At 41.0% G+C, this 25,605-nt stretch overlaps 1 protein-coding gene across 1 annotated transcript in view; it reads right to left on the minus strand.

The window, feature by feature from the left end:
- Nucleotides 1-25,605, minus strand: part of KCNMB4 (potassium calcium-activated channel subfamily M regulatory beta subunit 4) — a 74,151-nt gene that overhangs the window by 20,021 nt on the left and 28,525 nt on the right. The window contains exon 2 of the mRNA XM_003927794.4: nt 14,956-15,083. Coding sequence (XP_003927843.1) covers nt 14,956-15,083 — 128 coding nt within the window. The remainder of the gene's footprint in view (nt 1-14,955; nt 15,084-25,605) is intronic.

The following is a 25,605-nucleotide window of genomic DNA, read 5'->3' on the forward strand; positions in this document are numbered from 1 at the left end:
TCTGGATTTAACAAGGGTGGTGGAAAGGTTCTGCCTTGCTCTAACAACTGGCCAGCTCAGGGGACGGAAAGAAAAGCATCCCAAACAACGAGGACAAATCTGTTCCCAATAGTGAGTGCGGAATGAACTTGGTGACATCCAGTCTGAAGGTTAAGTACTCAGGTGTAGATCCTTACACTGCTTCTTCCTGGCCATGTGATAGTACATAAAGTTTCTGTTGCCTCTACCGTAAAACTTGGACAATATGGTCTACCTCCACACTGTGATTACAGAACTAACCAAGGTGCATTTTTAGAAATTCTGGTAAAGTGTACACTTTAGTAGCATTAGACTCACAAATTAGTGGCATTAATTAGATTCACATCATTTATTTCCAAAACTTAAATCTCACCAAACAGAAACTCCCTAGTCATTGAGAAATAGCTCCCTGCTTTCCTCTTCCCCCAGTCCCTTAATGTACTTTCTGTCTCAATGAATTTGCCTATTTTAGGTATTTCCCAGGATTCACTTCTTGACAACTAAAAATGTTTAAAAATGGAGTGGGCTTCTTCAGGAGGAGGTGATGTCCACTGTCGCAAGAGTCACTCAAGTAGAGAGCAGACAACACTTCAAAAAATTATGTGGGGCTGGGCGCGGTGGCTCAAGCCTATAATCCCAGCACTTTGGGAGACCGAGGCGGGTGGATCACGAGGTCAAGAGATCGAGACCATCCTGGTCAACACGGTGAAACCCTGTCTCTACTAAAAATACAAAACATTAGCTGGGCATGGTGGCGCGTGCCTGTAATCCCAGCTACTCGGGAAGCTGAGGCAGGAGAATTGCCTAAACCCAGGAGGCGGAGGTTGCAGTGAGCCGAGATTGCGCCATTGCACTCCAGCCTGGGTAACAAGAGCGAAACTCCATCTCAAAAATAATAATAATGTTATTATTATTATTATTATTATTATGTGGTGGGGATTCATTTTGGGTTGGAGCAAATGACTGAAATGTGTCTCCCAGATTTGACAGTCTATGAGTCTGTGAACTCCACAATACATTCTACATATGTTTTGGGTGATTTCTAGCCCATTTTATCTAGGATGAAACTGAGGCAAGAGCTCCCTGATAAGTAGCCCAAGGTCAATCGCTAAGTCACAAAGAGAGCTATGGATAGAAATGAAGTCTCCTGACGCACAGCCCTGCCCTGCATTCCACCATCTGATGATGCTGCACTCTATGACCTACTTGTCCTACGGTTCCTGTATTTTTCCTCCCAAATTCCCTCGGGGCTTTGTTTGAAGGCTGCATAAAATATCTTAAATGAAAAGTGATTTAATAACATCAAATTCTTAACTTTAATGCCACGATGATAAAAGCTGTTAGAAGATGAATTTGCAAGCATGGAAACACTTTGATTAACCATTAGAAAACAGACTCTCAAATTCAGATTTTAAGTTATGTACAGCCGTTTAGATGTCAGACTGAGAAAAAACACTGGAATAACTTCCATATATATTCCACAGCATACTGGAGAAGCCACAGCAATCACTGCTTCTTTAAAAAAGTACAGATTTTGGGACCAAAGAAAGACTTTAATTCTGATGTAATCTCTTAATATGGAGACAGACACAAATGTATATGGAAAAGACTCAGTTTCAGTAAGATTCCAGATTTACTGTTTTGTTTTTTAAGACTCAGGATATATTATTGGATTTAATGTCTAAAGAAAAAGCCAATATGTTCCTGTAAAAAATAGTCATAGAACCAGTCTCTTCTATAATGATAGATTGTAAAAAATACTTCTCAGAGTAGAAAACAAAAATAAGTATTTTTTACCAAATATCCAACACAGTATTTAGTAATTTATTCCAATGTCAACAAAATTCTCCTCTGAAATCTGTTCCAAATTTTAGGTCTCATCTTTCGATGCACATTTTCCCCCTTTGTATTACTGAGGTCTGCTAGTAAAAATGAAGTTTTTTCTTTAGTAATTTGTTCTATTAAAAAACCAAAAGAAAAACTGAGAAGCCCATGGTACAATTAAATTTAACATATAAATATATTAAAAGAAATCTTTTTTTGAGCTGCATATGTTTTTAGAGCTCAATCTGTTTTTAGAATGCAAAGACATCAGGAAAATAAACTACAACTGACCAATCAGTTTTCACTCTATTGGTTATAAACATATACAGAAGCCTATTCCTAAGCATGCAAGTGTTGTCTGTCTCACGTAACAAGAAATCCTGAGGTGGCACGGTCAGGGTGGGGGCAGCTACTCCGCAAGCATGCCAGGAAGCCAGCTCTTTTTGCTCCAGTCTCATTAATGTGTCGATGTCCACCCTCCTGTTTATCACCTCAAAGTTGCATGATGGCTTTTGCTGTCCTGGCATCAGAAAGCAGGAAGCAGGAGTACTTACATCAGGAAAGCAAACGCTTTTCCAGAACCTTCCAGTTAATGGTGCTTCCCAAACAGTTACCCACAACTGAAAGCCGGAACTGGATCCAATTCCATCCAGTGCTTAACCTCATTCCCTATCGAGCATCATGTACTTCTCTAAATCTGCAGACTCCACTTCCTTCAAGTCCTGTGTCCATTTCTCCTTTTCTTCCTCCACTAAGTCTACCTTTGTCCAAGCTCTTGCCACCCCTTGTCTAGACTGATGCAACAGTCTCCAAATTGTTCATGGGTCCTCCAATTTTGGCTTCTATCAATCTACCCTCCATGCTGCCACTAGACCTGTCTTTCTAAAACTTAAATGTGACTGTCACTCCTCCACTGCTCTTAGGATAAATTTAAACCCCTTAGTATGACATAAAGGCACAATATTATCGATTTTAACCTCTTAAGTTCATCTATCACTTTCTTTTTTTTCTTTTTTTAAGACAAGGTCTCACTATGCTGCCCGGGCTAGCCTGAAACTCCTGGATTCAAATGATCCTCCCACCTCAGCCTCCCAAGGAGATGGGACTACAGGCATGTGCCAATGTTCCCAGCTTGAGATGGTGGCATTTTTATGTGTAAAATTTAGGACATTAAATTATGAAAAGAGTAACAACCATGACACAAGAGTGATAAGCTATTCTGTGGTGACAGGAAGATCTCTGCAGCCCCTGAAACGGGCTTGCTTCAAGGAGAGGAAGCAGGCATTCACAAAAGTGAATTTTCCAAATCATTGAAGCTTAAATTTTAAGTTGAATAAAAACAAATAAAATGTTATTGGCAAAAATCTTCCTGAAAATGCGTTACACATTTCCTTGCCTTTTAAGGAGAGCAGGTTGAACCACATTTAACCTTTTTTGATGGCTCAGTGTCATCATTATGAAACTCAATTACCGCTGAGGTAGCAGGGCTGTCTGCCTCTCCATTAAATGGCTCCAGACTGTTAACCACTTAGTTCTTTACTACTTTCCTCTCCCTTTCACCATTAGGATTTTATCTAGCATCTTAAGCTGTAATTCTGTACAAGTCTTCAGAACCAGGGAATCATAAAACCACAGAATTTGAGTGTTTGAAGAAATTTTAGAGATCATTTAATCTATCAGTCTATCAAATTTTATAGATAAGAAAACTAAGCTCTAAGTAAGTGAGCAGTCTTTTTCTGATCAGATGCTTTTAATCTTCTATTTTAATGGCTTTAAACTGTGTTCTGCAGAAACCTCTACTCAATTTGAGCTCAGGCCATTATGTTTATCTTTCTTTAAAATGCTAAAGGTAAACTGGATTTACAAACATATGCTACGGGATAAACACACTTTGAATGAACTTAAAATTGGGATAGATCTGCTAGCAACAAGAGTACAACATATTTATTTTGTTTAACAACAGAATCTCTTTCTTCCTTTGTGTTCTGCTGTTTTGCTCATTCATAAAGCCCCCATTATTTATTCATTCAACACCTCAGCCTCCAATTAGTGAATAACCAAACCCAACTTTGTTTCTAACTTAGTTGTTAGAAATGTGCAGAGGCAGGAAAGAAAAGCACATGCGTCTATTAGGCACTCACTATTGTGCAAATGCTTTTTACAAAACCAAAACAAAAGCCCTTAAGATGGCTACTACTACCCCCCTTTAATAGGCGAGGAAACCAAGATGGAGAAGCCGTGCAATTATCCAAAGTCGTAGAATCAATCAGTGGTAGCGGAGAAATGTAAATCCCCATGCTTGATGTCACATGGCTGCTGCCCTTAAGGAATTCATAATCTATAACGGCAGAAAAGTACCTATACAACTAACTCTCTAACAGTGTGATACAAGTAATCATGGCAGTTGGGAGTGCAGAAGAGGAAGCAATGAATTATACCTGAAAAGACGGGAGAAGGTTACACAGTGACACTTGAGGTGAATCTTAGTAATTGTAATAAAAACAATAGCAAACACTTTTATAGGAATTATTATGGGTGAGGCACATGCCATCTCCTTGATGTTATATTCCCCGTTCTACAAAGGAAACTGAGGCACAGACAGATTAAAGTTACATATCTAAGATGAAACTACTAGAAAGCACCTGGTTCCAGAGCTCATTCTGGGACTACTGTGCCATGCTACTTCCCAAGTGAAAAAGGTGAAGGTGCCCCTAGGTGAGGGGAGAGAGACAGGAGCGAAGGCACCAAGGTGCAGGGGAAACAGAGTGACTTGAGGTGACTGATGCAGCTGGAATAAAAGGTAAAATACGTAAAGCAGACCATATTACCACTGTGCTTAAAACCAGTGATTGGCTGCTCACTATATCTTAAGAGAAATATAAGCCCGGCAAGTTCTTGCTCTACTCTCCCGCCCATTCACAGGTCTCTTGACACACAGGCCTTCCAGTACTTAGAACGAGCAAGCTCTTTCTTGCTGCAGAACATTGGTACATGGTGGTACCTCATTCTCAAATATTCTACCCCTCGCTTTTTACCTAATTCTTGAACATGCTCTGGTCTTAACCTAATTTTGATGTACTCAGAAAGGTCTTTGAAATTCCCTATCATGCCGTAATATCTCATAGCAGCACCCAGAGCTTCCCCTTCACAGCACGACCCCACTTTGTAATTATACTAATGTTGGGACTACAGACTATAGGCTCCATGAAGGCTAGGACTATGCGTGCTATTGTGTTGTTGTTTTCTTGTTTTATCTTTGGTTTTCCTTGACTGGCACGTAATTCAATGGCAGAAGTTGAAGCTGGAATTGGAAGAGCATAGCCTTTATCCTACAGATGAGAAGGCAGAAAAATTGATAATCAAGGACTGTGAAAATATCGAAAAGAGGCTTAAACAAAGCAAAACAAAAACTAGCATGGTGTGGACGACAGCCAAGGGAAAGACCAAAGCTGACAGACCAGTTGAGGATGACTCCAACAAGCTAGGTGAGAGCCGGCACCAAGCCAGTGGTGGAGGAAGTGAATTCAAGAGACGGTACAGGTGGTGTGGCCGAATTTGTTCATTTGACCTGTGCGTGTGTAAGCCTGCTCTGTGTACTCTCCATTCAGAGGTATAAAACAAAGCAGTAAAAAGCAAACCTATAAGGAAAAACACTGTGCTCTCCAATCAGAGCAAAAGATAAAAAATAAAGACCGATCACTCCTTTTGGCCTTTAGACCCAAAGGGAATTGAGGAATGAATAGCTATTTTCAAAGAGACATGCCCTTTTCAAGATGAAGCCAGTTAAGGCAAAGATAAAGAAAGAAAATTGTATAAAAAGATTGAGAATACAGAGAAGTTTTCTGGCAATGAAAAGGGGGTTTCAAAGCATACTCATTAAGGGGATATAAGTTGGGTTTTACTGAGAAGGGATAAACCAGGGAAAGACTGAGGGGAAAAAATGAAAAAATGATATAGGGAGCAGAACTGTGTGTAATTATCTGAATTAAAAAGTGCAAAAACAAATCTACACGTATTGGGAGGAGACTGAGCCTGAAGGTTAAGGGAGGCAAAAAGCGGGAAGGTTACACGGGAAGGTCGCAAATGGATTCAGCCCTTGGCATAAATTCACCCAGTGGCACCTCTGCAGAATCCTTCCTGGGTGTAGACAGGGATGGCCGCACGGAGATGACTGCCCATGGCAGGCCCCGCTGCTTCGTGGCTGCTTCGGCCGCTGGAGACTCAGCACTGGAATACAGCTTGCCTCAACAAGGCTTCACCAGCCGAAAGCTAAGACTCCTGTAATCTTTGTCTTAGATTTTTTAAATAACACCCTTTTCTTGAAAGTGAAACTTCACTATTCTCCCTAATTTCCTGCGTTTGAGCGAAATCTAAAGGTTACTTTAAAAAGTTCATCCTATCAAGAGCATCTGGGAGTCCATACAGTAAGTCTATTTTAACTTCATATTTAACAGTAGTAAAAAGTATACTAAGAGTGGATGGCACCAGGGAGCTGCCATTTTTCACACCTCCGAACAGCACTCCTGCTTCCTCTCACATATGTCATGGTAAAAGAGCCAAACTTGGAACGCCTGCCTTCCCAGAGTCGCTTAAAAATCCTGTCTTGAGTGCTGCTGGGCTGTGATAGACCGCCCCCTCTTCTATGTACGCCCCCACAGTTTGGGAACGGGACAGTGAGATGATGGATAGGGAATGTGTATCCGTTCTGAAGGAGGTATAATGAGCTTAAATTTACTGTACTAAAGTTAACACAACTGCTATAGGTGACATAATAAGAAATTTGTATTTGGTCTCTGCCCCGGCTCCTGGCACAGAACTTCTAAAACCCTTGTAATTTCCTGAGTAGCCAGGGTGAGAGGAGAATCTCCGTTATTCATAGTAAGCCCCCTTCCACCATGCGAAGTTTATGCTGATAAGGTGACTCTTGGAGGATGGGGACCAGTTGCCAGAAGAACCAACCATGTGAACAGAGGATCAGAATTCAGCACCACTTCTCTCTAGCCACCTTTCTCCAGGCAAGGGAGAGGTGGCTAGAGATCAGCTCAATCACCAAGGGCCAATGATGTAATCAATCATGCCTACGTAATAGCCATAAACACCCTAACAACTCCAGAGCTCCAGGGTTGGTGCATTCGTAAAGGTGCTGGGAAGGTGGTGGCGGGAAAGGGCACCTTGCTCAATGCATCTCTTCTGTTTGGCAGTTCGTGAGCTGTGTCCTTCATAATAAACCGGTAATAGTAAGTAAAGTATTCTGTGAGCCATTCTAGCAAATTATCGAATGCAAGGAGGGAGGATGTGGGAACCCTTGACTTAGAGAAGGTCTTTCAGAAGTACAGGTGGATACCTGGGACAGGGGTTGACATGTGAAGTGGGGGTCACCTTGTGGGACTGGACCCTTTAATCCAGGCGTCCCCAAACTTCTTACACAGGGGGCCAGTTCACTGTCCCTCAGACCGTTGGAGGGCCGCCACATACTGTGCTCCTCTCACTGACCACCAATGAAAGAGGTGCCCCTTCCTGAAGTGCGGCGGGGGGCTGGATAAATGGCCTCAGGGGGCTGCATGCGGCCCGCGGGCCATAGTTTGGGGACGCCTGTTTAATCTGTGTGATCTGATACCAATTCCAGAAGTGAACTGAATTATAGGACACCAGCAAGTGTCACCAGGGAACTGAACTGCTTAGTGTGGGAAAACCCCACATGTTTGGTGTCAGAATTGTCGTAAGAGTGCAGAAAAATACTTTTTTTTTTTTTTTTTTGAGACAGTCTCACCCTGTCACCAGGCTGGAGTGCAGTGGCAGAATCTCGGCTCACTACAACTTCCACCTCCTGGGTTCAAGCGATTCTCCTGCCTCAGCGTCCCCAGAAGCTGGGACTACAGGCATGCACCACCACGTCCAGCTGCTTTTTGTATTTTTAGTACAGACGGGGTTTCACAATGTTGGTCATGATGGTCTCGATCTCTTGATCTCGTGATCCACCCACCTCAACCTCCCAAAGCACTGGGACTACAGGTGTGAGCCACCATGCCTGGCCCAGAAAAATACTTTTATACTTTTAGTATATAATTTGGTTTAGCTCTTTTTACGTAGACCTCACACGTCTGGAGGAAGAGTCCTTCTTGACTGGTACTGAGGATATTCAAAATTCATGCCCTAACAGGAGGCAACCCTGTCAGGGAAAGGCAGCCCTCACAACACACAGTTCCCAAGGCGGGAGTGAGAGGACGTTCATCAACATGGTCACCGGCTAGTCAGGACGCACGTGGAAGGGGCACCCTATGCATCTCCAACTGCAAGCTCAAGCTCAAGCTCAGGAACATTTTGAAACCAGTTCCCAGTCCAGGGCAGGAAGCTTCGAGGAAGCACCTGACCCATACAGCGGTGGGTTCAGGCTCAAACCATCCCACCTCACAGAAAAAGAAATCTGCCTACTCCTTCACCATTTTATTTCATTCTAACTCGTTTTCCTCAGGGCATGTTCCATTTTTACTTTACGATATACATTCCATTTTTCTCTCTCCCTCCAACAGTTTTCATCTGCAGCAGGCTTCCTTCTCTGTAGCCACTCCTCAGTTACTCACCTCCTCCCCAGGGTTTTTTCCAGTCACAGGAAACTTTCCTATTTTATTGTGGTAAGAATACTCAACATGAGATATACCCTCCTCAATTTTTAAGTGTACATTACATTGCTGTTGGCGATAGTACAGTGTTGCACAGATCTGTAGAGCTATTCATCTTACTTGACTGAAACTACGTTCACTGATTAGTAACTCCCATTACCCCCTCCTCCCAGCCCCTGATAACTACCACCATTCCACTTTTTTAATCTATGAATTTGACTATTTTAGATACTTCATATGAGTGGACTCATAGTATTTGCCTTTCTGTGTCTGGCTTATTTCACTTAGGATAACGTCTTCCAGGTTCATCCATGTGGTCACATGCTGCAGAGTTTCTTTCTTTTTAAAGGCTCAACACTTCCATTGTATGTATACACCATATTTTCTTTCTATTTTTTTTTCTTTTTTTTGCGATGGGATCTCGCTATGTTGCCCAGGCTGGACTTGGACGCCTGGCATCAAGCAATCCTCCCGCCTCAGCCTCCCACAGCTGAGACCACAGGTATGCACCACCGCACCAGGCTTCACATATTCTTGATCCATTCATCTGCTGATGGGCATTTAGGCTGTTTCCACATCTTGGCTATTGTGAATATTGCTGTGGTAAAAGGAGGACTGCTGATATCTCTTCAAGATCCTGATTTCAAGTCTTTTGGAAGAATAGCCCGGAGTGGGATTGCTGGATCATATGGTAGTTCTACTGTTAATTTTTTGAGGAGCATCACACTATCTTCCATAGCAGCTGCACCATTTTGCATTTCCACCAACAATATGCAAGGGTTCCAATTTCTCCACATCCTCACCAATGCCTGTCTTTTGTTTTTTGTTAATAGCCATTCTAACAAGTGTGAGGTGACATTTCACTGTGGCTTTGATTTGTATTTCTCTGTTGATTAGTGAGGTTCAGCAATGTTTCATATACCTGTCAGTCATTTAGATGTCTATTTTTGAGAAATATCTATTTAAGCCCTTAGGCCATTTTTTAATCAGGTTATTAGTTTCTTTTACTATTGAGTTGTAGGAGTTCCTTATATATTTTGGAAATTAACTCTTTAGCAGATATATAGTTTGCAGATAGCTTCTCCCATTCTGTAGGTTGCCTTTTCACTCTGCTGAGTGTTTTCTTTGTTATATGAGCTTTTTAGTTTGATGCAGTCCATGGCAAACTTCTTGAATGAGTAGTCTGTACTCATCAAAGACTGTATGTAAATTACATTCTTCTTGACTATCTTCTCCTTAAAATACTCTCCCTTCAAGACATTCTTTTTTTTATGTCTCACTCTCACCCTCCAGCCACTCCTCCTTCATCTCCTTCTGCCTATAACTTAAATGTAGACGATCCTAAGATTCTGTCAACATTTCCCTTCCCGCTGTATGTGTTCCCAATATGCACTCTATGTCTTCACTTTAACTACAGCTTGTGCACCACAATCCCCACATCTGAACAGCACTGCTTCTGACCTCCTGCTCCTGAGCTGCAAGTCTGTGTTTCTAACTCTTTCAAAGCATCTTCTGGATATTTTAAGAATCACTCAAAGTCAGCATACTCGGAGCTACACTGTCCTTTTCCAGCACTCAGTCAAGTTTGACGCCTTCTTTTTCCTCATCGCTTACATTGTCATTAAGTTCTGTTGATTCTAACTCTAAAAAGTCTTACTACTACAATCCCTGTTAGCCACTTTCACTACCATGATTCCCATTTATGCCCTCAGAGTCTCTTATGAAGACTCAGCTGATGGTTGACGGGAGCTTTGGGAATCAGACAAACTAGATTCCAATTTTTGCACTTAATAGTCGTGTGCATTGGACAAGTTAATTAACTTTTTTTTTTTTTTTGAGACGGAGTTTCACTCTTGTTACCCAGGCTGGAGTGCAATGGCGCGATCTCGGCTCACCGCAACCTCCGCCTCCTGGGTTCAGGCAATTCTCCTGCCTCAGCCTCCTGAGTAGCTGGGATTACAGGCACGTGCCACCATGCCCAGCTAATTTTTTGTATTTTTAGTAGAGACGGGGTTTCACCATGTTAACCAGGATGGTCTCGATCTCTTGACCTCATGATCCACCTGCCTCGGCCTCCCAAAGTGCTGGGATTACAAGCTTGAGCCACTGCACCCGGCCAATTAACTTTTTTTTAAACATGCAGTTTACTTATCTGTTAATGGGGCTAGTATTTAGAAATTCAGTATTCTAAATAAAATGTCATTCACAATGGCAGGCACATAGTAACCATTCAAAAATGTTTTTTCGGGCCAGGCACAGTGGCTCAAGCCTGTAATCCCAGCACTTTGGGAGGCCGAGATGGGTGGATCACGAGGTCAAGAGATCGAGACCATCCTGGTCAACATGGTAAAACCCTGTCTCTACTAAAAAATACAAAAAATTAGCTGAGCATGGTGGCACATGCCTGTAATCCCAGCTACTCAGGAGGCTGAGGCAGGAGAATTGCCTGAACCCAGGAGGCAGAGATTGCGGTGAGCCGAGATCGCGCCATTGCACTCCAGCCCGGGCAACAAGAGCGAAACTCCGTCTCAAAAAAAAAAAAAAAAAAAAAATGTTTTTTCACTCAGTACTCTTCTTTCTTTCTGCCTTTAAACCATCTTCCCCAGCCAGTATACTTTCAACACTCACACCAGTTACTTTCTAACTCCAAAGGTCTACTCATGTCAGTCTTTGATTAAAAAAAAAAAAACTTTTCGCAAATTTTTATTGCCTATATGACAAAGACCATCCCTATAGTTTGACACTAATGACCCATTAGAAATCGAACCCCACGCTACCTTTCCAGCTTGCAAATTCGTTACTCCATATTAGATGACTTGTTTACCTAAGGTACCTTACATTGTCAAGCTTTGATTTCTTTATTGTAGCCACCTCCGTGTTAAGTCTTCCCCCGTCTATTTCTAGCTGATGTAAGCATATTTCTGTTTGCACGTACATCTGCTTTCACCAATAAATCCTAATTCCTTGGAAGCAAATAACCCTCCTTTTAATTTGACACATCACACTCACTTATTCATTCACTCACCAAATATTTATTACCTGAAAACCAGGCACTGTGCTAGGTATTAGAGATACATAAACAAAGAAGAGTGGCCCACACCCTTAACAAGTGTGCCATCTGGTTAGGAAAAGAGGCATGCAAACGATTCCAGTAATGGGTGATAACTGAAAGGGAAAAGCAGTGGCTCTAGTTTCTGGTTATAGATTAGAATTCCTAGCATTGATTTTACAAAATGCTAATGCCCAGGTTCAACCACCAAAGATTCTAATTAATTCATCTTTGGTAAATTTTGCTTTTTAAAGCTCCTCTAGCTGGGCACAGTGGCTCCCACCTATAATCCCAGTACTTTAGGAGGGCGAGATGGGTGGATCACGTGAAGTCAGGAGTTCAAGACCAGCCTGGCTAACATGGCGAAACCCCATCTCTAATAAATAATACAAACCTTAGCTGGGCATTGTTGCAGGCACCTGTAATCCCAGCTAGTGGGGAAGCTAAAGCAAGAAAATCACTTGAACCTGAGAAGCGGAGGTTGCAGTGAGCCAAGATCACGCCAATGCACTCCAGCCTGAGCAACAGAGTAAGACTCCGTCTCAAACAAAACAAAAATGAATAAAATAAAATAAAAAGCTCCTCTGGGCTAGTTATGTGAAGCAACCATTGTAAGCCTCTGGGACAGAGCTGTACATAGAAGACTATGGAATATTATGACTCAGAAACGTTTCCTGGGGGGGAAAAAAAAAAAAAAAAAACTATGGACTATGGGAGACGCACCTTTTTGCTGGCATTTCTGGCTGTTCCACAACAGCCAGAAATGTTCCCTTTCTTCTTCCTTCCCAAACCTACTCAGGGGTATACCATTTCTTCACATGACTTAAGAGACATAACACTAGCCCCAAGTCAGGGGTAGATTCTGCTTGTTTTTCTTGTGATTGGTTTCGGTGTAGGCAAAGGAACTCACTGTGAACAAGGAAACATGAGGGAAGGTTGCCTGTGCGAAGATAGGGAAAGGTTTCAAATCACAAGAAAAATGTATCAAGAAAGACAGGCTTTTTCTCTTTGGACACTGCTACATCTGACTGTGACATCTGGAACGGAAGCAACTAGATTATAACTGTGAAAAGAGCCACCTTGAGGCCAAACTGAGATTTGAAAAGGAGCTGAGTTTTTGGTGATACCAATAAGCCATTGCACCAAACAATCCTGCAACCCTGACATTCATCCACCAGTGCAATTCTCTTTCATTTTCTTTTTCTTTTCTTTACTTTTTTTTTTTTTTTTTTTTTTGAAGCAGGGTCTCATTCTGTCACCAAGGCTGACATGCAGTGGCGTGATCATGGCTCACTGCAGCCTCAACCTCCCAAGGCTTCGTAGGGCCCAAGCAATTTTCCCATGTTAGCTTCCCAAGTAGCTGGGACTACAGGTGCACACCACCATGCATGCCTGGCTAATTTAAATCTTTTTTTTTTTTTTGGTAGAGATAGGGTCTCCCTATGTTGCCCAGAGTGGCCATGAAATCCTAGGCTCAAGTGATCCTCCCACCTCAGCCTCCCAAAGTATTGGGATTAAAGGCATGAACCACCATGCCTAGCCTTGCATTTCTTGATGTATACAATAATACATTTCCTAATTTTTTATGATGCTTTGAGTCAAAATTCTGATTACCTGCAACAAATCGCATCTCAACTGATACAGAGCTAAATCAAAATCTGGGGATCAAGGAAGAGAAGTTGATATCTGAGGAATTTCCAGTATGGCCACCAAGAAGCATGAGAAGGGAGATGAGGTTGGAAAAGTGACAGTCTGAGATGAGATCTTGAGAAACCCTATTGTTTTGCAGCTCCTACTATCAAGAGGCAAAGCCTACTTCAGCACCTCATGAATGAGGCTGGCTTCATGACTTGCTTTGACCAACAGAATGTGTCAGAAGTGACATTATTCAAACTGCAGAGCTGAGGTCTGCCTCTCTTGAAATGCTGTCTGAGGCTGCCACCTTGTAAGGAAGGCGATCTTGCCTACTGAAGAATGAGAGGCCAGGTGGTGAGGATACAAGGCCCCAGCTGACAGCCAGCACTGACTGCTAGGCATATGAGGGATGGAGGAGGCCATCTTGGACCGCATAGCTATTTCAGCCATCATCCAACTGCAGATGAACACAGCCAACCCACAGAATCATAAAAAATAATGTGTTATTGCTGTAGTAAGCCACCACGTTTAGGGTGATTTGTTACGTAGCAATAGCTATCTGACATATGCCATGCCAAGATATTTGAGCTTTATTCTGAAAACTATGCAGAGTAACCTGATTAGACTCATGTGTTAGAAAGATTATCCTGGCAGTACTGTGGAGAGTGGCTTGGAGTGGGTCCACAGTGAAGGCCAAAGACTTGTTAGAAGACTATTGCATTAATGGAGCTGAGAAACCTGGATGCAAATTAAGACAGTGATAGTGGGGAGGCAGAGAGGAGTCATGATAAAGGTAAAAATCAACATGATGGGTTGGACACAGTGGCTCACGCCTGTAATCCCAACACTTTGTGAGGCTGAGGCAGGCAGATCACTTGAGGCCAGGAGTTAGATACCAGCCTGGTCAACAACATGGTGAAATCCTGGCTCTACTAAAAATACAAGAATTAGCCAGGCGTGGTGGTGCGTGCCTGTAGTCCCAGGTACTCAGGAGGCTGTGGCAGAAGAATCGCTTGAACCCGGAAAGGACAGGCTGCAATGAACCGAGATCTCGCCACTGCACTCCAGCCTGGGTGACAGAGTGAGACTCTGTCTAAAAACAAACAAACAAACAAACAAACAAAAATCCATGATGTTGACATAGGAGAAAAGTGAACTAAGAATTACTCAAAGGTTTCTGGATTGGGTAGATGAGTGAATGGTCATGCCATTTTCTAAGACAGTGATTACGGGAGGAAGTGAAGTTTGCAGTAACCCTGGAACATCCAAGTGGAGATGTGCAGCAAGGAGTTGTGAATACTCAATAAATGTTAGATGAATAAATTGCTGATTAATCTGATCAGGTACCAAAGTGTTCTAGTACAAGAAACCATCTTTACATGGTTTATATGGTATACACTGAGTACTCCCTAAGTCAAGTAAAAGGTTTAATGGTGTGAACTCTTGATAGTGACACTTCATCAGAATAGAAAGGAAAAGGAAAGGAAAGATTTGATGCAGTTTAAAAGTGCTGACAAATCTGCACATTGTTTAGCTCACAAGCATCAGTCTGTAATTCTTAGGGAATGCAAAGTAATGTTCCTACCTAAAGGCACTATCACTCTGTAGTGTATTCAGAGGGTAAGATGTACAACACAAGTCTTTCTCTCTGTCCTGCAGATTCTTTATACGCGTTTCCGTAACTACATGCTAGGAAGAGCTGAGCCTATCTCCATGCTGTCAAGTGGGTGCGTAATCTATGATATATCAGTGTAATAAGTTGCAGAGACTACAAACAATTTTAATATGTACATTTAAATATTGACTTACCTTTGATGTTGATTAAAATAGCAAATAAATGGCTGGGAACCAATCTCATCTTTCCAGTACTGTTGCCAATTCATGACACTTTCCAAATTCTTCTGATTCTCTCTCTTACAGGGAGGGATATAGGAGCACTAACAAAACAGAATACAGAAAGTAAACCTATTATTTTGTGGAATATTAAAATATAGTCCTTTTTTTTTTAGAGGGAGTCTTGCTCTGTTGCCAGGCTAGAGTGCAGTGGCAAGATCTCAGCTCACTGCAACCTCCACCTCCCAGGTTCAAGCGATTCCCCTGCCTCAGCCTCCTGAGTGGCTGGGACTACAGGTGCATGCCACCATGCCTGGCTAACTTTTTGTGTTTTAGTAGAGATGGGGTTTTACCATGCTGGCCAGGTCTCAATCTCCTGATCTCGTGATCTGCCCACCTTGGTCAACCAAAGTGCTGGGATTACAGGCATGAGTCACCACGCCTGGCTGAAATAGAGTCATTTTTAATAGAAAGATGGCATTATACACACAATAAGTCTAATTTAGAAACTGCCTAATTTTTAAATACAGCCAAACTGAAATTGCTAAACTATATTTCAAATTTCCAATTTGGCACAAGGACAGAAAATATTCCAAATACAAAAATACAGCAAAAAATAAGCTTCAGCCATTTTGGTATAAGCGTACTTTATAAACAATTAGTTACAATGTCATAGCAAATTAAAAGCATAATATGCTTTCTCTTTTGGGGGCCTGCCTGACAACAGAGGGAGGCAAAAATAAATTTATTTTTGTTCCCAATTCCTATCTATGAACCCTGACATTTCCCTCTTTCACCTGTAACTAATAAATCAAGCACACAGCTCTTCTCAGGATGCTGCTCCAAACTGCTGAAACTCGTTTTCTTTTCTTACATTCTCTTGGACAACAAAATCCGGGGAAAATTTCCTTTCAAATACATAATCAATGTATTTTGTTAACCAATGTCTTTTCCTAGCCGTGTCTCTGACAAAGTAGTTCTCTTAAAGGGGTTCTATTACTCTAAGCAATATAGATTAAGCAGAATCAGACAACTGCTCTTAAGTCCAGGTGTTAAAATCAACTCTTGGCATTCCAATCCACTTTCTGGAATTCAGCTTTTTTACACTGATGATGAAAATGATGCCAGCTTCTATTTATTGAGTGTTTACAATACAGAAGACACTGTAATAAATGATTAACAGGACTTAACTTGTGTAGTTTTTACAACCTTTTAATTATTTCCATTTTACAGATGCAGACAGTGAGATTTTCGTAAGCTGTATACAAGAATCAGATTCTAGAGTCTTATCACATTCTACTCTTAGGTATTTTACTAAGGCATCTGATATTAAGGAGTAGGGAAAAACCAAACCAAACACAACATAAGCTTTATAGTATAATTTCAGTCACATTGTTTAATTTACAGCATACAATTTTTCAACACCTTCTCATTATTTTCTGGTAAAACTGAAATGTTTTATCACGATGCACAAAGCTCTTCATGATCTGGTCCCTGCCTGTCCTCACCCTCATTTAATTTTGAGATGCAGCCATATGGATGTTCTTGCTCTCCAAATCTGCCACGTGCTGTCAACCTACTTGTTTGGCACAGGCTGTTCTCTCTCCTTTTAATGCCCTTTGTTCCTAAATCTCCCTTTTTAAAGATTCAAGTTTGGTGTTACCTATTTGAGGGAGCATTCTTTTTCTTCCACCACAGTGAAGTGTCCCTCACTTGTGCTGCCATGGGACTCACGCCACGTGATATCACAGCTGGAAACACACAGTATCATACTTGTCTGTTTTATGTCAGCCTTCCCAATTTGCTGGCAAGGTGAGAACAAGAACTGTTTTTCTGTCTTTTCTATATTTTCACACTTACGGCTATGTCTGCTAATGGTGAAATTGCAAAAATGTTTATTGAATTAGTTAATAACATGGATATAATTTTATTCAAGATTATATTATTTTCACAGTGTTTAAACATTTTTAAAATATATAAACACATTATAAATTTTAGTAAATTTGGTTACTGTCTATTATATATAACACATTCACAACATGTTATGCAAATGTTATTTTAATGACTGAATCATTGAATGTTTATCCTCTGCACACGTAGTTCTATTTCTATTAATAATGGTAATACAAAGCTAAAAATGTCTGTGAAATATGGATTCTGAGTTCTTCCAAAGCAGCAGTTGGGCTTGGAAGCAATGGAGACCATTAGATAGGGCTCCAGTCCTATTATCAGTTAGGTGTTAGCCCTTGGGTAAATTACTTCCTTTTTCTGGACTTCATTTTTTCAAATATACAAAATCTCCAAAATAATTTCTAGCTCTACATATCTATGATTCTATTCTTGGAGGTACACCAAAAAAGAACCCAGCAGAAGGCAGGACTACAAACATTGTCACAGTGTTTTTCCCAGAAGAGATCCTGCCCACTGGGGAGATGGCTGGGAACCCTGACTAAGCCAGCATTCCAGCCAGCAAAGACGAGTGTGGTAGGTCCTTCCATAGGGGCCAGTGCTTTACATTAGAAAAATGTTCACAAGAGGACCATGATTTTCCTATTGCTTACTTTCTCTAATATGTTGGATATTTTGTTTCCTTCTAGTAAAATATTTTTTTCTACACTGCAGTCGATTAGTTTATAAAGTGTGAGTAGGTGCCAAGTTATTGTGCTCTTCCAGGCAGGAGAAATTTCCCAATGTGGAGGGAGAAACTGTGAAGTGTGAAAGCCGAAAAATTCATCAGAGCCCTTTTTGCAATGGGCATACTTGACACAAGAGATACACTAAGTGCGTTAGAAAAGAACAATTAACAACCCAACATAATCAAAACAGATTTTAAATATCTGCAAGTTAACTCGCTTTGAATTCTTTGCTATTTAGTTTTTTGGGAGAAATGGGTTTAAAATAAATGTCTCTCTCAAATGATAAACTAAGATTTGACCAGAAGAATTACATCAACATGCTTCTTAAAGGGTCAGAAAAAACTTTCACTGAGTGTGTAAAGTTTTGTATGAGATACGCTGAAGTTTCATGTGAGATTTTTAAAAAATTCTTTCTTGTTTGGAAAGTCTGAGGTTGTGTGGAAGGATTTTGGATGGAAAGTACTTTTTTACACTAGAGAAAAGAACCTGAGATCAAAATTTGAGTATTCTTTTTAGGCACTGCATTCTTTCTAAAAAGTGATATAGATTAAGTGATCAGTAATTAGAATACTCTAGGAACTTTTTAAAACTAATATTGCCTGGAAATAATTTTTTTTTTTAAGAGACAGGGTCTTGTTCTGTGACCCAGGCTTGAGTGCAGTGGCTAGATCATAGCTAACTGCAGTCTTGAACTCTTGGGGCTCAAGTGATCCTCCTGCCTAGCCTCTTGAGCAGCTGGGACTACTAGGTACACTCCACTACACCGAACTAGTCTTTTGTAGAGAAGGTGTCTGTCTCCCTTTGTTGTCCAGGCTGGTCTCAAACTCCTGGGCTCAATGGTCCCACCCGGCCTCTTGGAGTGCTGGGATTACAGGTATGAACCATCACACCTGGTCTAAAAAACTAAACTTTTTAAAGCAAACATCAAATTCTTAAAAATCATTATGGCTCCGTTTCCTTAAATCTTTATTCTTCAGTTACTGTGAAGCCTAACTCAGATCCTCCCTAGATTCCTTCTCAGTTCACTTAGTGGATTATTGTAGACTGTCAAAACTTTTACATAAGATAGAAATGACCAGACCAGGGTTCTAGAAAAAGAACTCTAGTATTCAGTCATATAAATGACTTTTCTTTTTTTTTTTTTTTTTTTTTTTTTTTTTTTTTTTTTGAGACGGAGTTTCGCTCTTGTTACCCAGGCTGGAGTGCAATGGCGCGTTCTCGGCTCACCGCAACCTCCGCCTCCTGGGCTCAGGCAATTCTCCTGCCTCAGCCTCCTAAGTAGCTGGGATTACAGGCACGCACCACCACGCCCAGCTAGTTTTTTGTATTTTTAGTAGAGACGGGGTTTCACCATGTTGACCAGGATGGTCTCGATCTTTCGACCTCGTGATCCACCCGCCTCGGCCTCCCAAAGTGCTGGGATTACAGGCTTGAGCCACCGCGCCCGGCAATGACTTTTCTTTCTAGGTTGTTCAAGCCTGGTGGTTTTCTAGGCTTCATAATAGTTCCACTATGAATGTCTCTCATTTGGGGAGGACCACATATAACAACCTACATGGAACATTATCATCACAGCTAACATTTATTGACTATATGTCAAGTGCTATATTAATTCAAACAAGCAAATATCATAATTACCTCCATTTTTGGATGAGAAAACTGAGGGACAGAGGGATTTAAGAAAACTTTCTTGGCTGGATGGCACGGCTCACGCCTATAATCCCAACACTTTGGGAGGTTGAAGCGGGCAGATCACCTGAGCTCAGGAGTTTGAGACCAGCCTAGCCAACATGGTGAAACCCCATCTCTACTGCAAATACAAAAATTAGCAGGGCGTGGTGGCACACACCTGTAATTCCAGCTACTCAGGAGGCTGAGGTACCAGAATCCCTTGAACCCGGAGGTGGAGTCTGCAGTGAGCTGAGACTTTGACACCTGCACTCCAGCCTGGGTGACAGAGTGAGACTCTGTCTTTAAAAAAAAAAAAGAAAGAAAGAAAGAAAGAAAGAAAAAGAAAACTTTCTCAAGGTCCCAATGGCAAATGGAAAAGCTGGGATTCAGACCGCAGAGGGGTCCTAACTACTGCTTTCCATATCTCCATCTTTAGGGACTCCTAGTCTTCTCTCTTTGCAGCTTCTGATTTGGGATAAGGAAATCTCTTGCCCTCTGCATCCCTCTCTTGGAGAACCAGTGTAATCTTTCTGTTGGAATGGAATTGGTGTAGTCCTCCTGAGAGTGGATGGGTTAAGGCAAGTCTGTTGCAGTCCTTTGTTTTCCTGGTACATCCTCAAAGGAATGCACTGTAAGTCTTTGCTTGTTCCCTCCTGTCTCAATTTGGCTTCCAGGTTGGTTTCTGGTGCCATGGATGCAATTTCACTTAGGTGAATTTATAGATACAATGCCTTCGGTCATGGAGGACAATAGCATTTCCTTAGAGAAATTTCTTCATATAGTTCCGACCTATTTTGTTTTTCATTTGCAAAGGCAGAATGTCCAGACTTCCAATATCATTACTGCGCAAAGAACCTGCACTAGGACCCATGTTGTTCGCTGCCTGAACTTAGATGAAATAACTTTCTTTAAAAAAAATTTTAGAAAAAGATTTTTTGACTTTGCATTCATGAACAAAGTTCATGAAACTGAGTGGGTTATCCTGAGTAGAATAACATAAAGTCTTCCAATAAGTTTATTAAGAAAAGACACTATTATCACATGACATGGAATTTTTGATGACATACTTATTATAACTTAGTTTTCCATTATCTTGTGTTAGGGTTTATCAAGATTTATAATAGCTTTTTTTTCAGTCTACCACAATAGGATTTATATTTTAATAGAATTGTTCTTGAGTAGGTTCTTTGTGTAAGTGTCTTGAGAGGATTGCATTTCAATCATTTGGGCAGAGTAGGCAGAATTAACTTTCTTCTGTTACTGAGTCATTTAAAGAATATTGCATAAATCTTGTGATCTACTTAGTTAAATATTAGGGACTGGGTTCTATGTTAGGGATTATTTAAGAAGCAGAAATGAGGAAATTTGTTTCCCCAGTTTCTTTCTTGACTTCATTTGGTTAGGGAGGGTAGTGCTGAAAGACGTAATACTAGAATGCATGTAGCCAATTAAATAATTTCCAAATAAATTTGGTTAGAAAATGAATTCTTAAAACATTACCTACTAGAACACAGGTTTAATTGTATTTTCTATCATAATCCCTGGTCAGGTACAGTGGCTCAAGCCTGTCATCCCAACATGTTGGGAAGATGAGGCAGGACGATCACTTAAGCTCAGGAGTTCAAGACCAGATTGGGCAACGAAGGGAGATCCCATCTCTATAAATATTAAATAATTAGCCAGGCATGGTAGTGCACACCTGTAGACACAGCTACTCAAAAGGCTGAAGTGGGAGGATTGCTTGAGACCAGGAAGTCAGGGCTGCAGTGAGCCATTGTGCCACTCTACTCCAGTCAGGAAAAGAGAGCGAGATCCTATCTCAAAAATAAACAAACAAACTCCAGAATGTTTCAAATGTAGTGCGTGTATATGTGCATGGGTGGACACACAGACATACATATGTACAGGGTCCTGATGAATGTAGGTTAATTGAACAAATATATGAAATTATATGTCAGCTAAAAAACTAAATTCTAGGGCAGGTGGTCTGCAATGTATATCCTTATCTGAAAGCTAAATAAATGTAATCTTATGGAAGAATTCAGAGTCAAATAAATGGCTTAGAAAATGTGAAAGGCAAGGTTAACTAGGAATAGGAGAAGCTAAAATGAGCTCTTAGGAGAGAGTAGGCTGGGCGGAAAGAGTGGTGGCCAGCCTAGGGCAGAGATGGTCAAAGTCTGTTCCACAGATCACTTGAACTGCTTGTCAAAAAGATCCACCCTCCTGAAAGTGTGATTCATTAAGACTAGGAATCTGCATTTTTAACAGCTCTCCTGCCTTGGAATGACAGATTTTTAGAATTGGTAATTTATGCAATAAACTATTCTTGATTGTCGAGTACTGGATAGGAAACAAAGATTAGATATTACTCACTCCTTTCTCCCTCTCTCTCCCTCTCCACCTCCCCCGAAGCAAGCAGAGTAGTAATAGTAGCATATTTACAAAGTGCTTTGTGACTACAAAAGAAGACATGAATATTTTGGCCTCCAGAGTATAAGAGAAGGCCTCACAGAAGAGATGACTTTTGATTTATGTCTTTATGGTTGAACAGGAATTTGCTTGTCAGAGAATGGGTTGGGAAGGTGACATCCCAAGAAGAAATGGAATGTACGGATGCTGTGTACAGATGTTCCAGTAAGACTGAGTCATCTAATGTGCTTGGAGTATAAGGGGCATAGGAGATGGTGTTGGAGAATGCCCAAATTATCTGACCTACTATTCACTGAAGAATTGCTCCTCTCTCCTTAAATCCTTCTGTAAAAAAATTGCTCACTACCTCCTGGAGCATATATTCACTTTTCAATGCATAGCTTTTTTAGTTAGAATTTACTATGGTATGTTGATGTAACATCTGGATTTTTATAATTTAATAATATTCACTGCTGCATTCAGGCAGACTGCTAAGGTTGGTTATATTATTAAGACTGAAAAGTCTGGCACGGCATTCCATCTTCAAAATAGTTGATTTAGTTTTGGAATTAGAATATAAAAACATGGCCAGGTGTGGTGGCTCACACTTGTAATTCCAGCACTTTGAGAGGCCGAGGCAGGTGAATCATGAGGTCAGGCATTTAAGACCAGCCTGGCCAAGATAGTGAAACCCAATCTGTACTAAAACTACAAACATTAGCCAGGCGCGGTGGCAGGCGCCTGTAATCCCAGCTACTCAGGAGGCTGAGGCAGGACAATCGCTTGAACCTGAGCAGCAGAGGTTGCAGTGTGCTAAGATTGCACCACTGCACTCCAGCCTGGGAGACAGAGTGAGACTCTGTCTAAAAAAAAAAAAAAAAAAAAAAAACAACAAAAAAAAACAAAAAAAAAGAAAGAAAGAAAACACACTGTCTTTGCCAAAAATAGAAGGTTAATCTAAATAGAAGTAATCACACTTAAAACAAGAAATTTTAATCTGGAAAAAGTTCAATAGTTATTAGTAATTATTACAAGCATGACAGTGCCTATAAACAATTGTTTAATGACTTATAATCATCATTTAAAATCCTTGAAGATTTTTAAAAAGTCAATGCTTTTTAAAAAAATTTTTTTTACTTTTTTTTTTTTTTTAAATAGAGACGGGGTTTCTCCATGTTGGTCAGGCTGGACTTGAACTCCCAACCTCAGGTGATCTACCCGCCTTGGCCTCCCAAAGTGCTGGAATTACAGGAGTGAGCCACTGCACATGGTCAAATTTTTTTATTATACTGTAAGTTCTGGGATATATGTGCAGAATGTGCAGGTTTGTTACATAGGGATACACATACTATGGTGGTTTGCTGCACCCATCAACCTGTCATTTACATTAGGTATTTTTCCTAATGCTATTTCTCCCCTAGATTCCCATCCCCCAACAGGCCCCAGTGTGTTATGCTCCCCTCCCTATGTTCACGTGTTCTCATTGTTCAATTTCCACTTATGAGTGAGAATACGCAGTGTTTGGTTTTCCATTCCTATGCTAGTTTGCTGAGAATGATGGTTTCCAGCTTCATCCCTGTCCCCGAAAAGGATACAAACCCATCTTTTTTATGGCTGCATAGTATTCCATGGTATATACGTGCCACATTTTCTTTATCCAATTTATCATTGATGAGCATCTGGGTTGGTTCCAAGTCTTTGCTATTGTGAACAGTGCTGCAATAAACATACATGTGCCTGTGTATTTATAGTAGAATGATTTATAATCCTTTGAGTATACCCAGTAATGGGATTGCTGAGTCAAATAGTATTTCTGGTTCTAGATCCTTGCTGGAATTGCCATACTGTCTTCCACCATGGTTGAACTAATTTACACTCCCACCAAAAGTGTAAAAGCATTCTTATTTCTCCACATCCTCTCCAGCATCTGTTGTTTCCTGACTTTTTAATGACTGCCATTCTAACTGGCATGAGATGGTATACTCATTGTGGTTTCGATTTGCATTACTCTAATGGAGATGGTCAATACTCTTATGAGACTGAAATGAAACTTTCTTAAATGTTCATGCATACATTCAGATGGGCTTCACTGATGGCACTATTTGTGGCTATACTGTGTACTGTAAGGTACACAAATTCAAAGTGCATATGTATGGATAGATATTCAATGAAATATTATAACCATCATTTCTGCATGAAGGGGATCAACAAACCCCATCCATGTTAAGTCCTCTAGAACCAGTATGGTGATGATAATGAATTGGTGCTTCCTATTTGTAGCAGAATATATTTTGTAAAGAGAACTGCATTAATATATATCCCATTTCACACATTCTTACAATGTGATGTTGGCATTCCTTGACTGAGAGGTAGGGATCTATCTTCGCTTCCTTAGCACACGTAAATGGACCTGTGATTACAGCAATGATTCAGTATGACTTCCAGGTTAGATCAGAAAAGATGATAAAGCTCCTGCTTGCATCTCTCTCGAGAATGCTGGTCCTCGGTCTTTGACAGTATTCTACAAAGAAGCCCAAATTAGCCCATATAGTGAGATCACATCAGAGGCCTAGGTGGAGAGGAACTGAGGTCCTCAGGCAACATCCAGGATCGACGATTGCCTGATACATAAATGAGCCTGCTGATGACTCCAGCCTCCAGCCATGAAATTTTCCAAATTGGACCTCTGATATCATGGATTAGAGAGCAACTATATTCTTTTCTGTGCCCTGTCTCATTTTCTGACCCACAGAATTTGTGAATATAGGCTGGGCATGGTGGCTTTCAACTGTAATCCCAGAGCCTTAGAAGGCCAAGGCAGGAGGAATGCTTGAACCCAGGAGTTCAAGACTATAGGGCAACATAGCAAGACCCTCTGGCTACAGAACATATTTTTAAAAAATTAGCTGCGTGTACTGGTATATGCCTTAGTCCTAGCTAGTGAGGAGACTGAGAGGTGAGGACAGCTTGAGCCCTAGAGTTTGAGGTTACAGTGAATTATGATTATGCCACTGTACTCCAGCCTGGGTGATCTAAATAAATAATAATAATAAATAAATAAAATAATTTGTGAATAATAAGTGATTTGAGCCACAGGGATCTTTGACAATGACTAAGAGATCATAGGACATCTAGGATTAAAATAAGTGGACAACCTTCTAAGGTTCTTCTTGATTTACATACCTGAAAATACTTGAGGTTTGATGGAATGAAGTCTATGAGACACTGTGATGTACGGCAGGACTCCTCAGCCAATCCCAGGCCCAGAGCTCCTCAGAGGAAGGGTGAGGGGGCTGGTTATACTGAAAGACCTTGCAGTAGCACCTCAAATTGTACCTACTGAAAATCTCCTAGCCTTTCCCAGCAGAGTATGCTGACATGTAGCAGAGTAACTGTACAGAGTGGAAAGGGCAGACATTCAGAATACTGTTGAACACTGGCTCTATGCTAACTCTAATCCCTGGGGGCTCCAAGTATACCTGTGCTTAGAATGACAGCTCATGGGGGTCAGGGGAAAATGAAGTTTTGGTCCAAGTTAGTGTCGCAGTAGGCCCAGGGAGTTCATGAACTCTCTGATTGTTCCTACAGATCTTGAAAGTAAAGCTTTTTCATATTTTGGAGGAAACATATACTGACATTTAGGATTGCTTCTCTGATCGATCCCTATATTGAGCAACTCAGAACCTGCCAGCTTTCAGTGGCAATCAGAGCAGGGAAACCTGCTCTAGGCTACAGAGCAGAAAACTGTCTCAATTCATCTCTATGGCTCAGCAGCTCCAGTAATAAACAAGAGTCTGTGACAGATCAGGGATACATGGACCCCAGAGACAGCCCTGATGGTATAAAGCAAATGCATGCTTTCTTTGGCAAATGACTATTCTCCTTTTGAGAAACCAGTGGTTTGTTACTT

The sequence above is a fragment of the Saimiri boliviensis genome, chromosome 7 (genome assembly GCF_048565385.1).
Source record: "Saimiri boliviensis isolate mSaiBol1 chromosome 7, mSaiBol1.pri, whole genome shotgun sequence".
NCBI classification, from domain to species: domain Eukaryota; kingdom Metazoa; phylum Chordata; class Mammalia; order Primates; family Cebidae; genus Saimiri; species Saimiri boliviensis.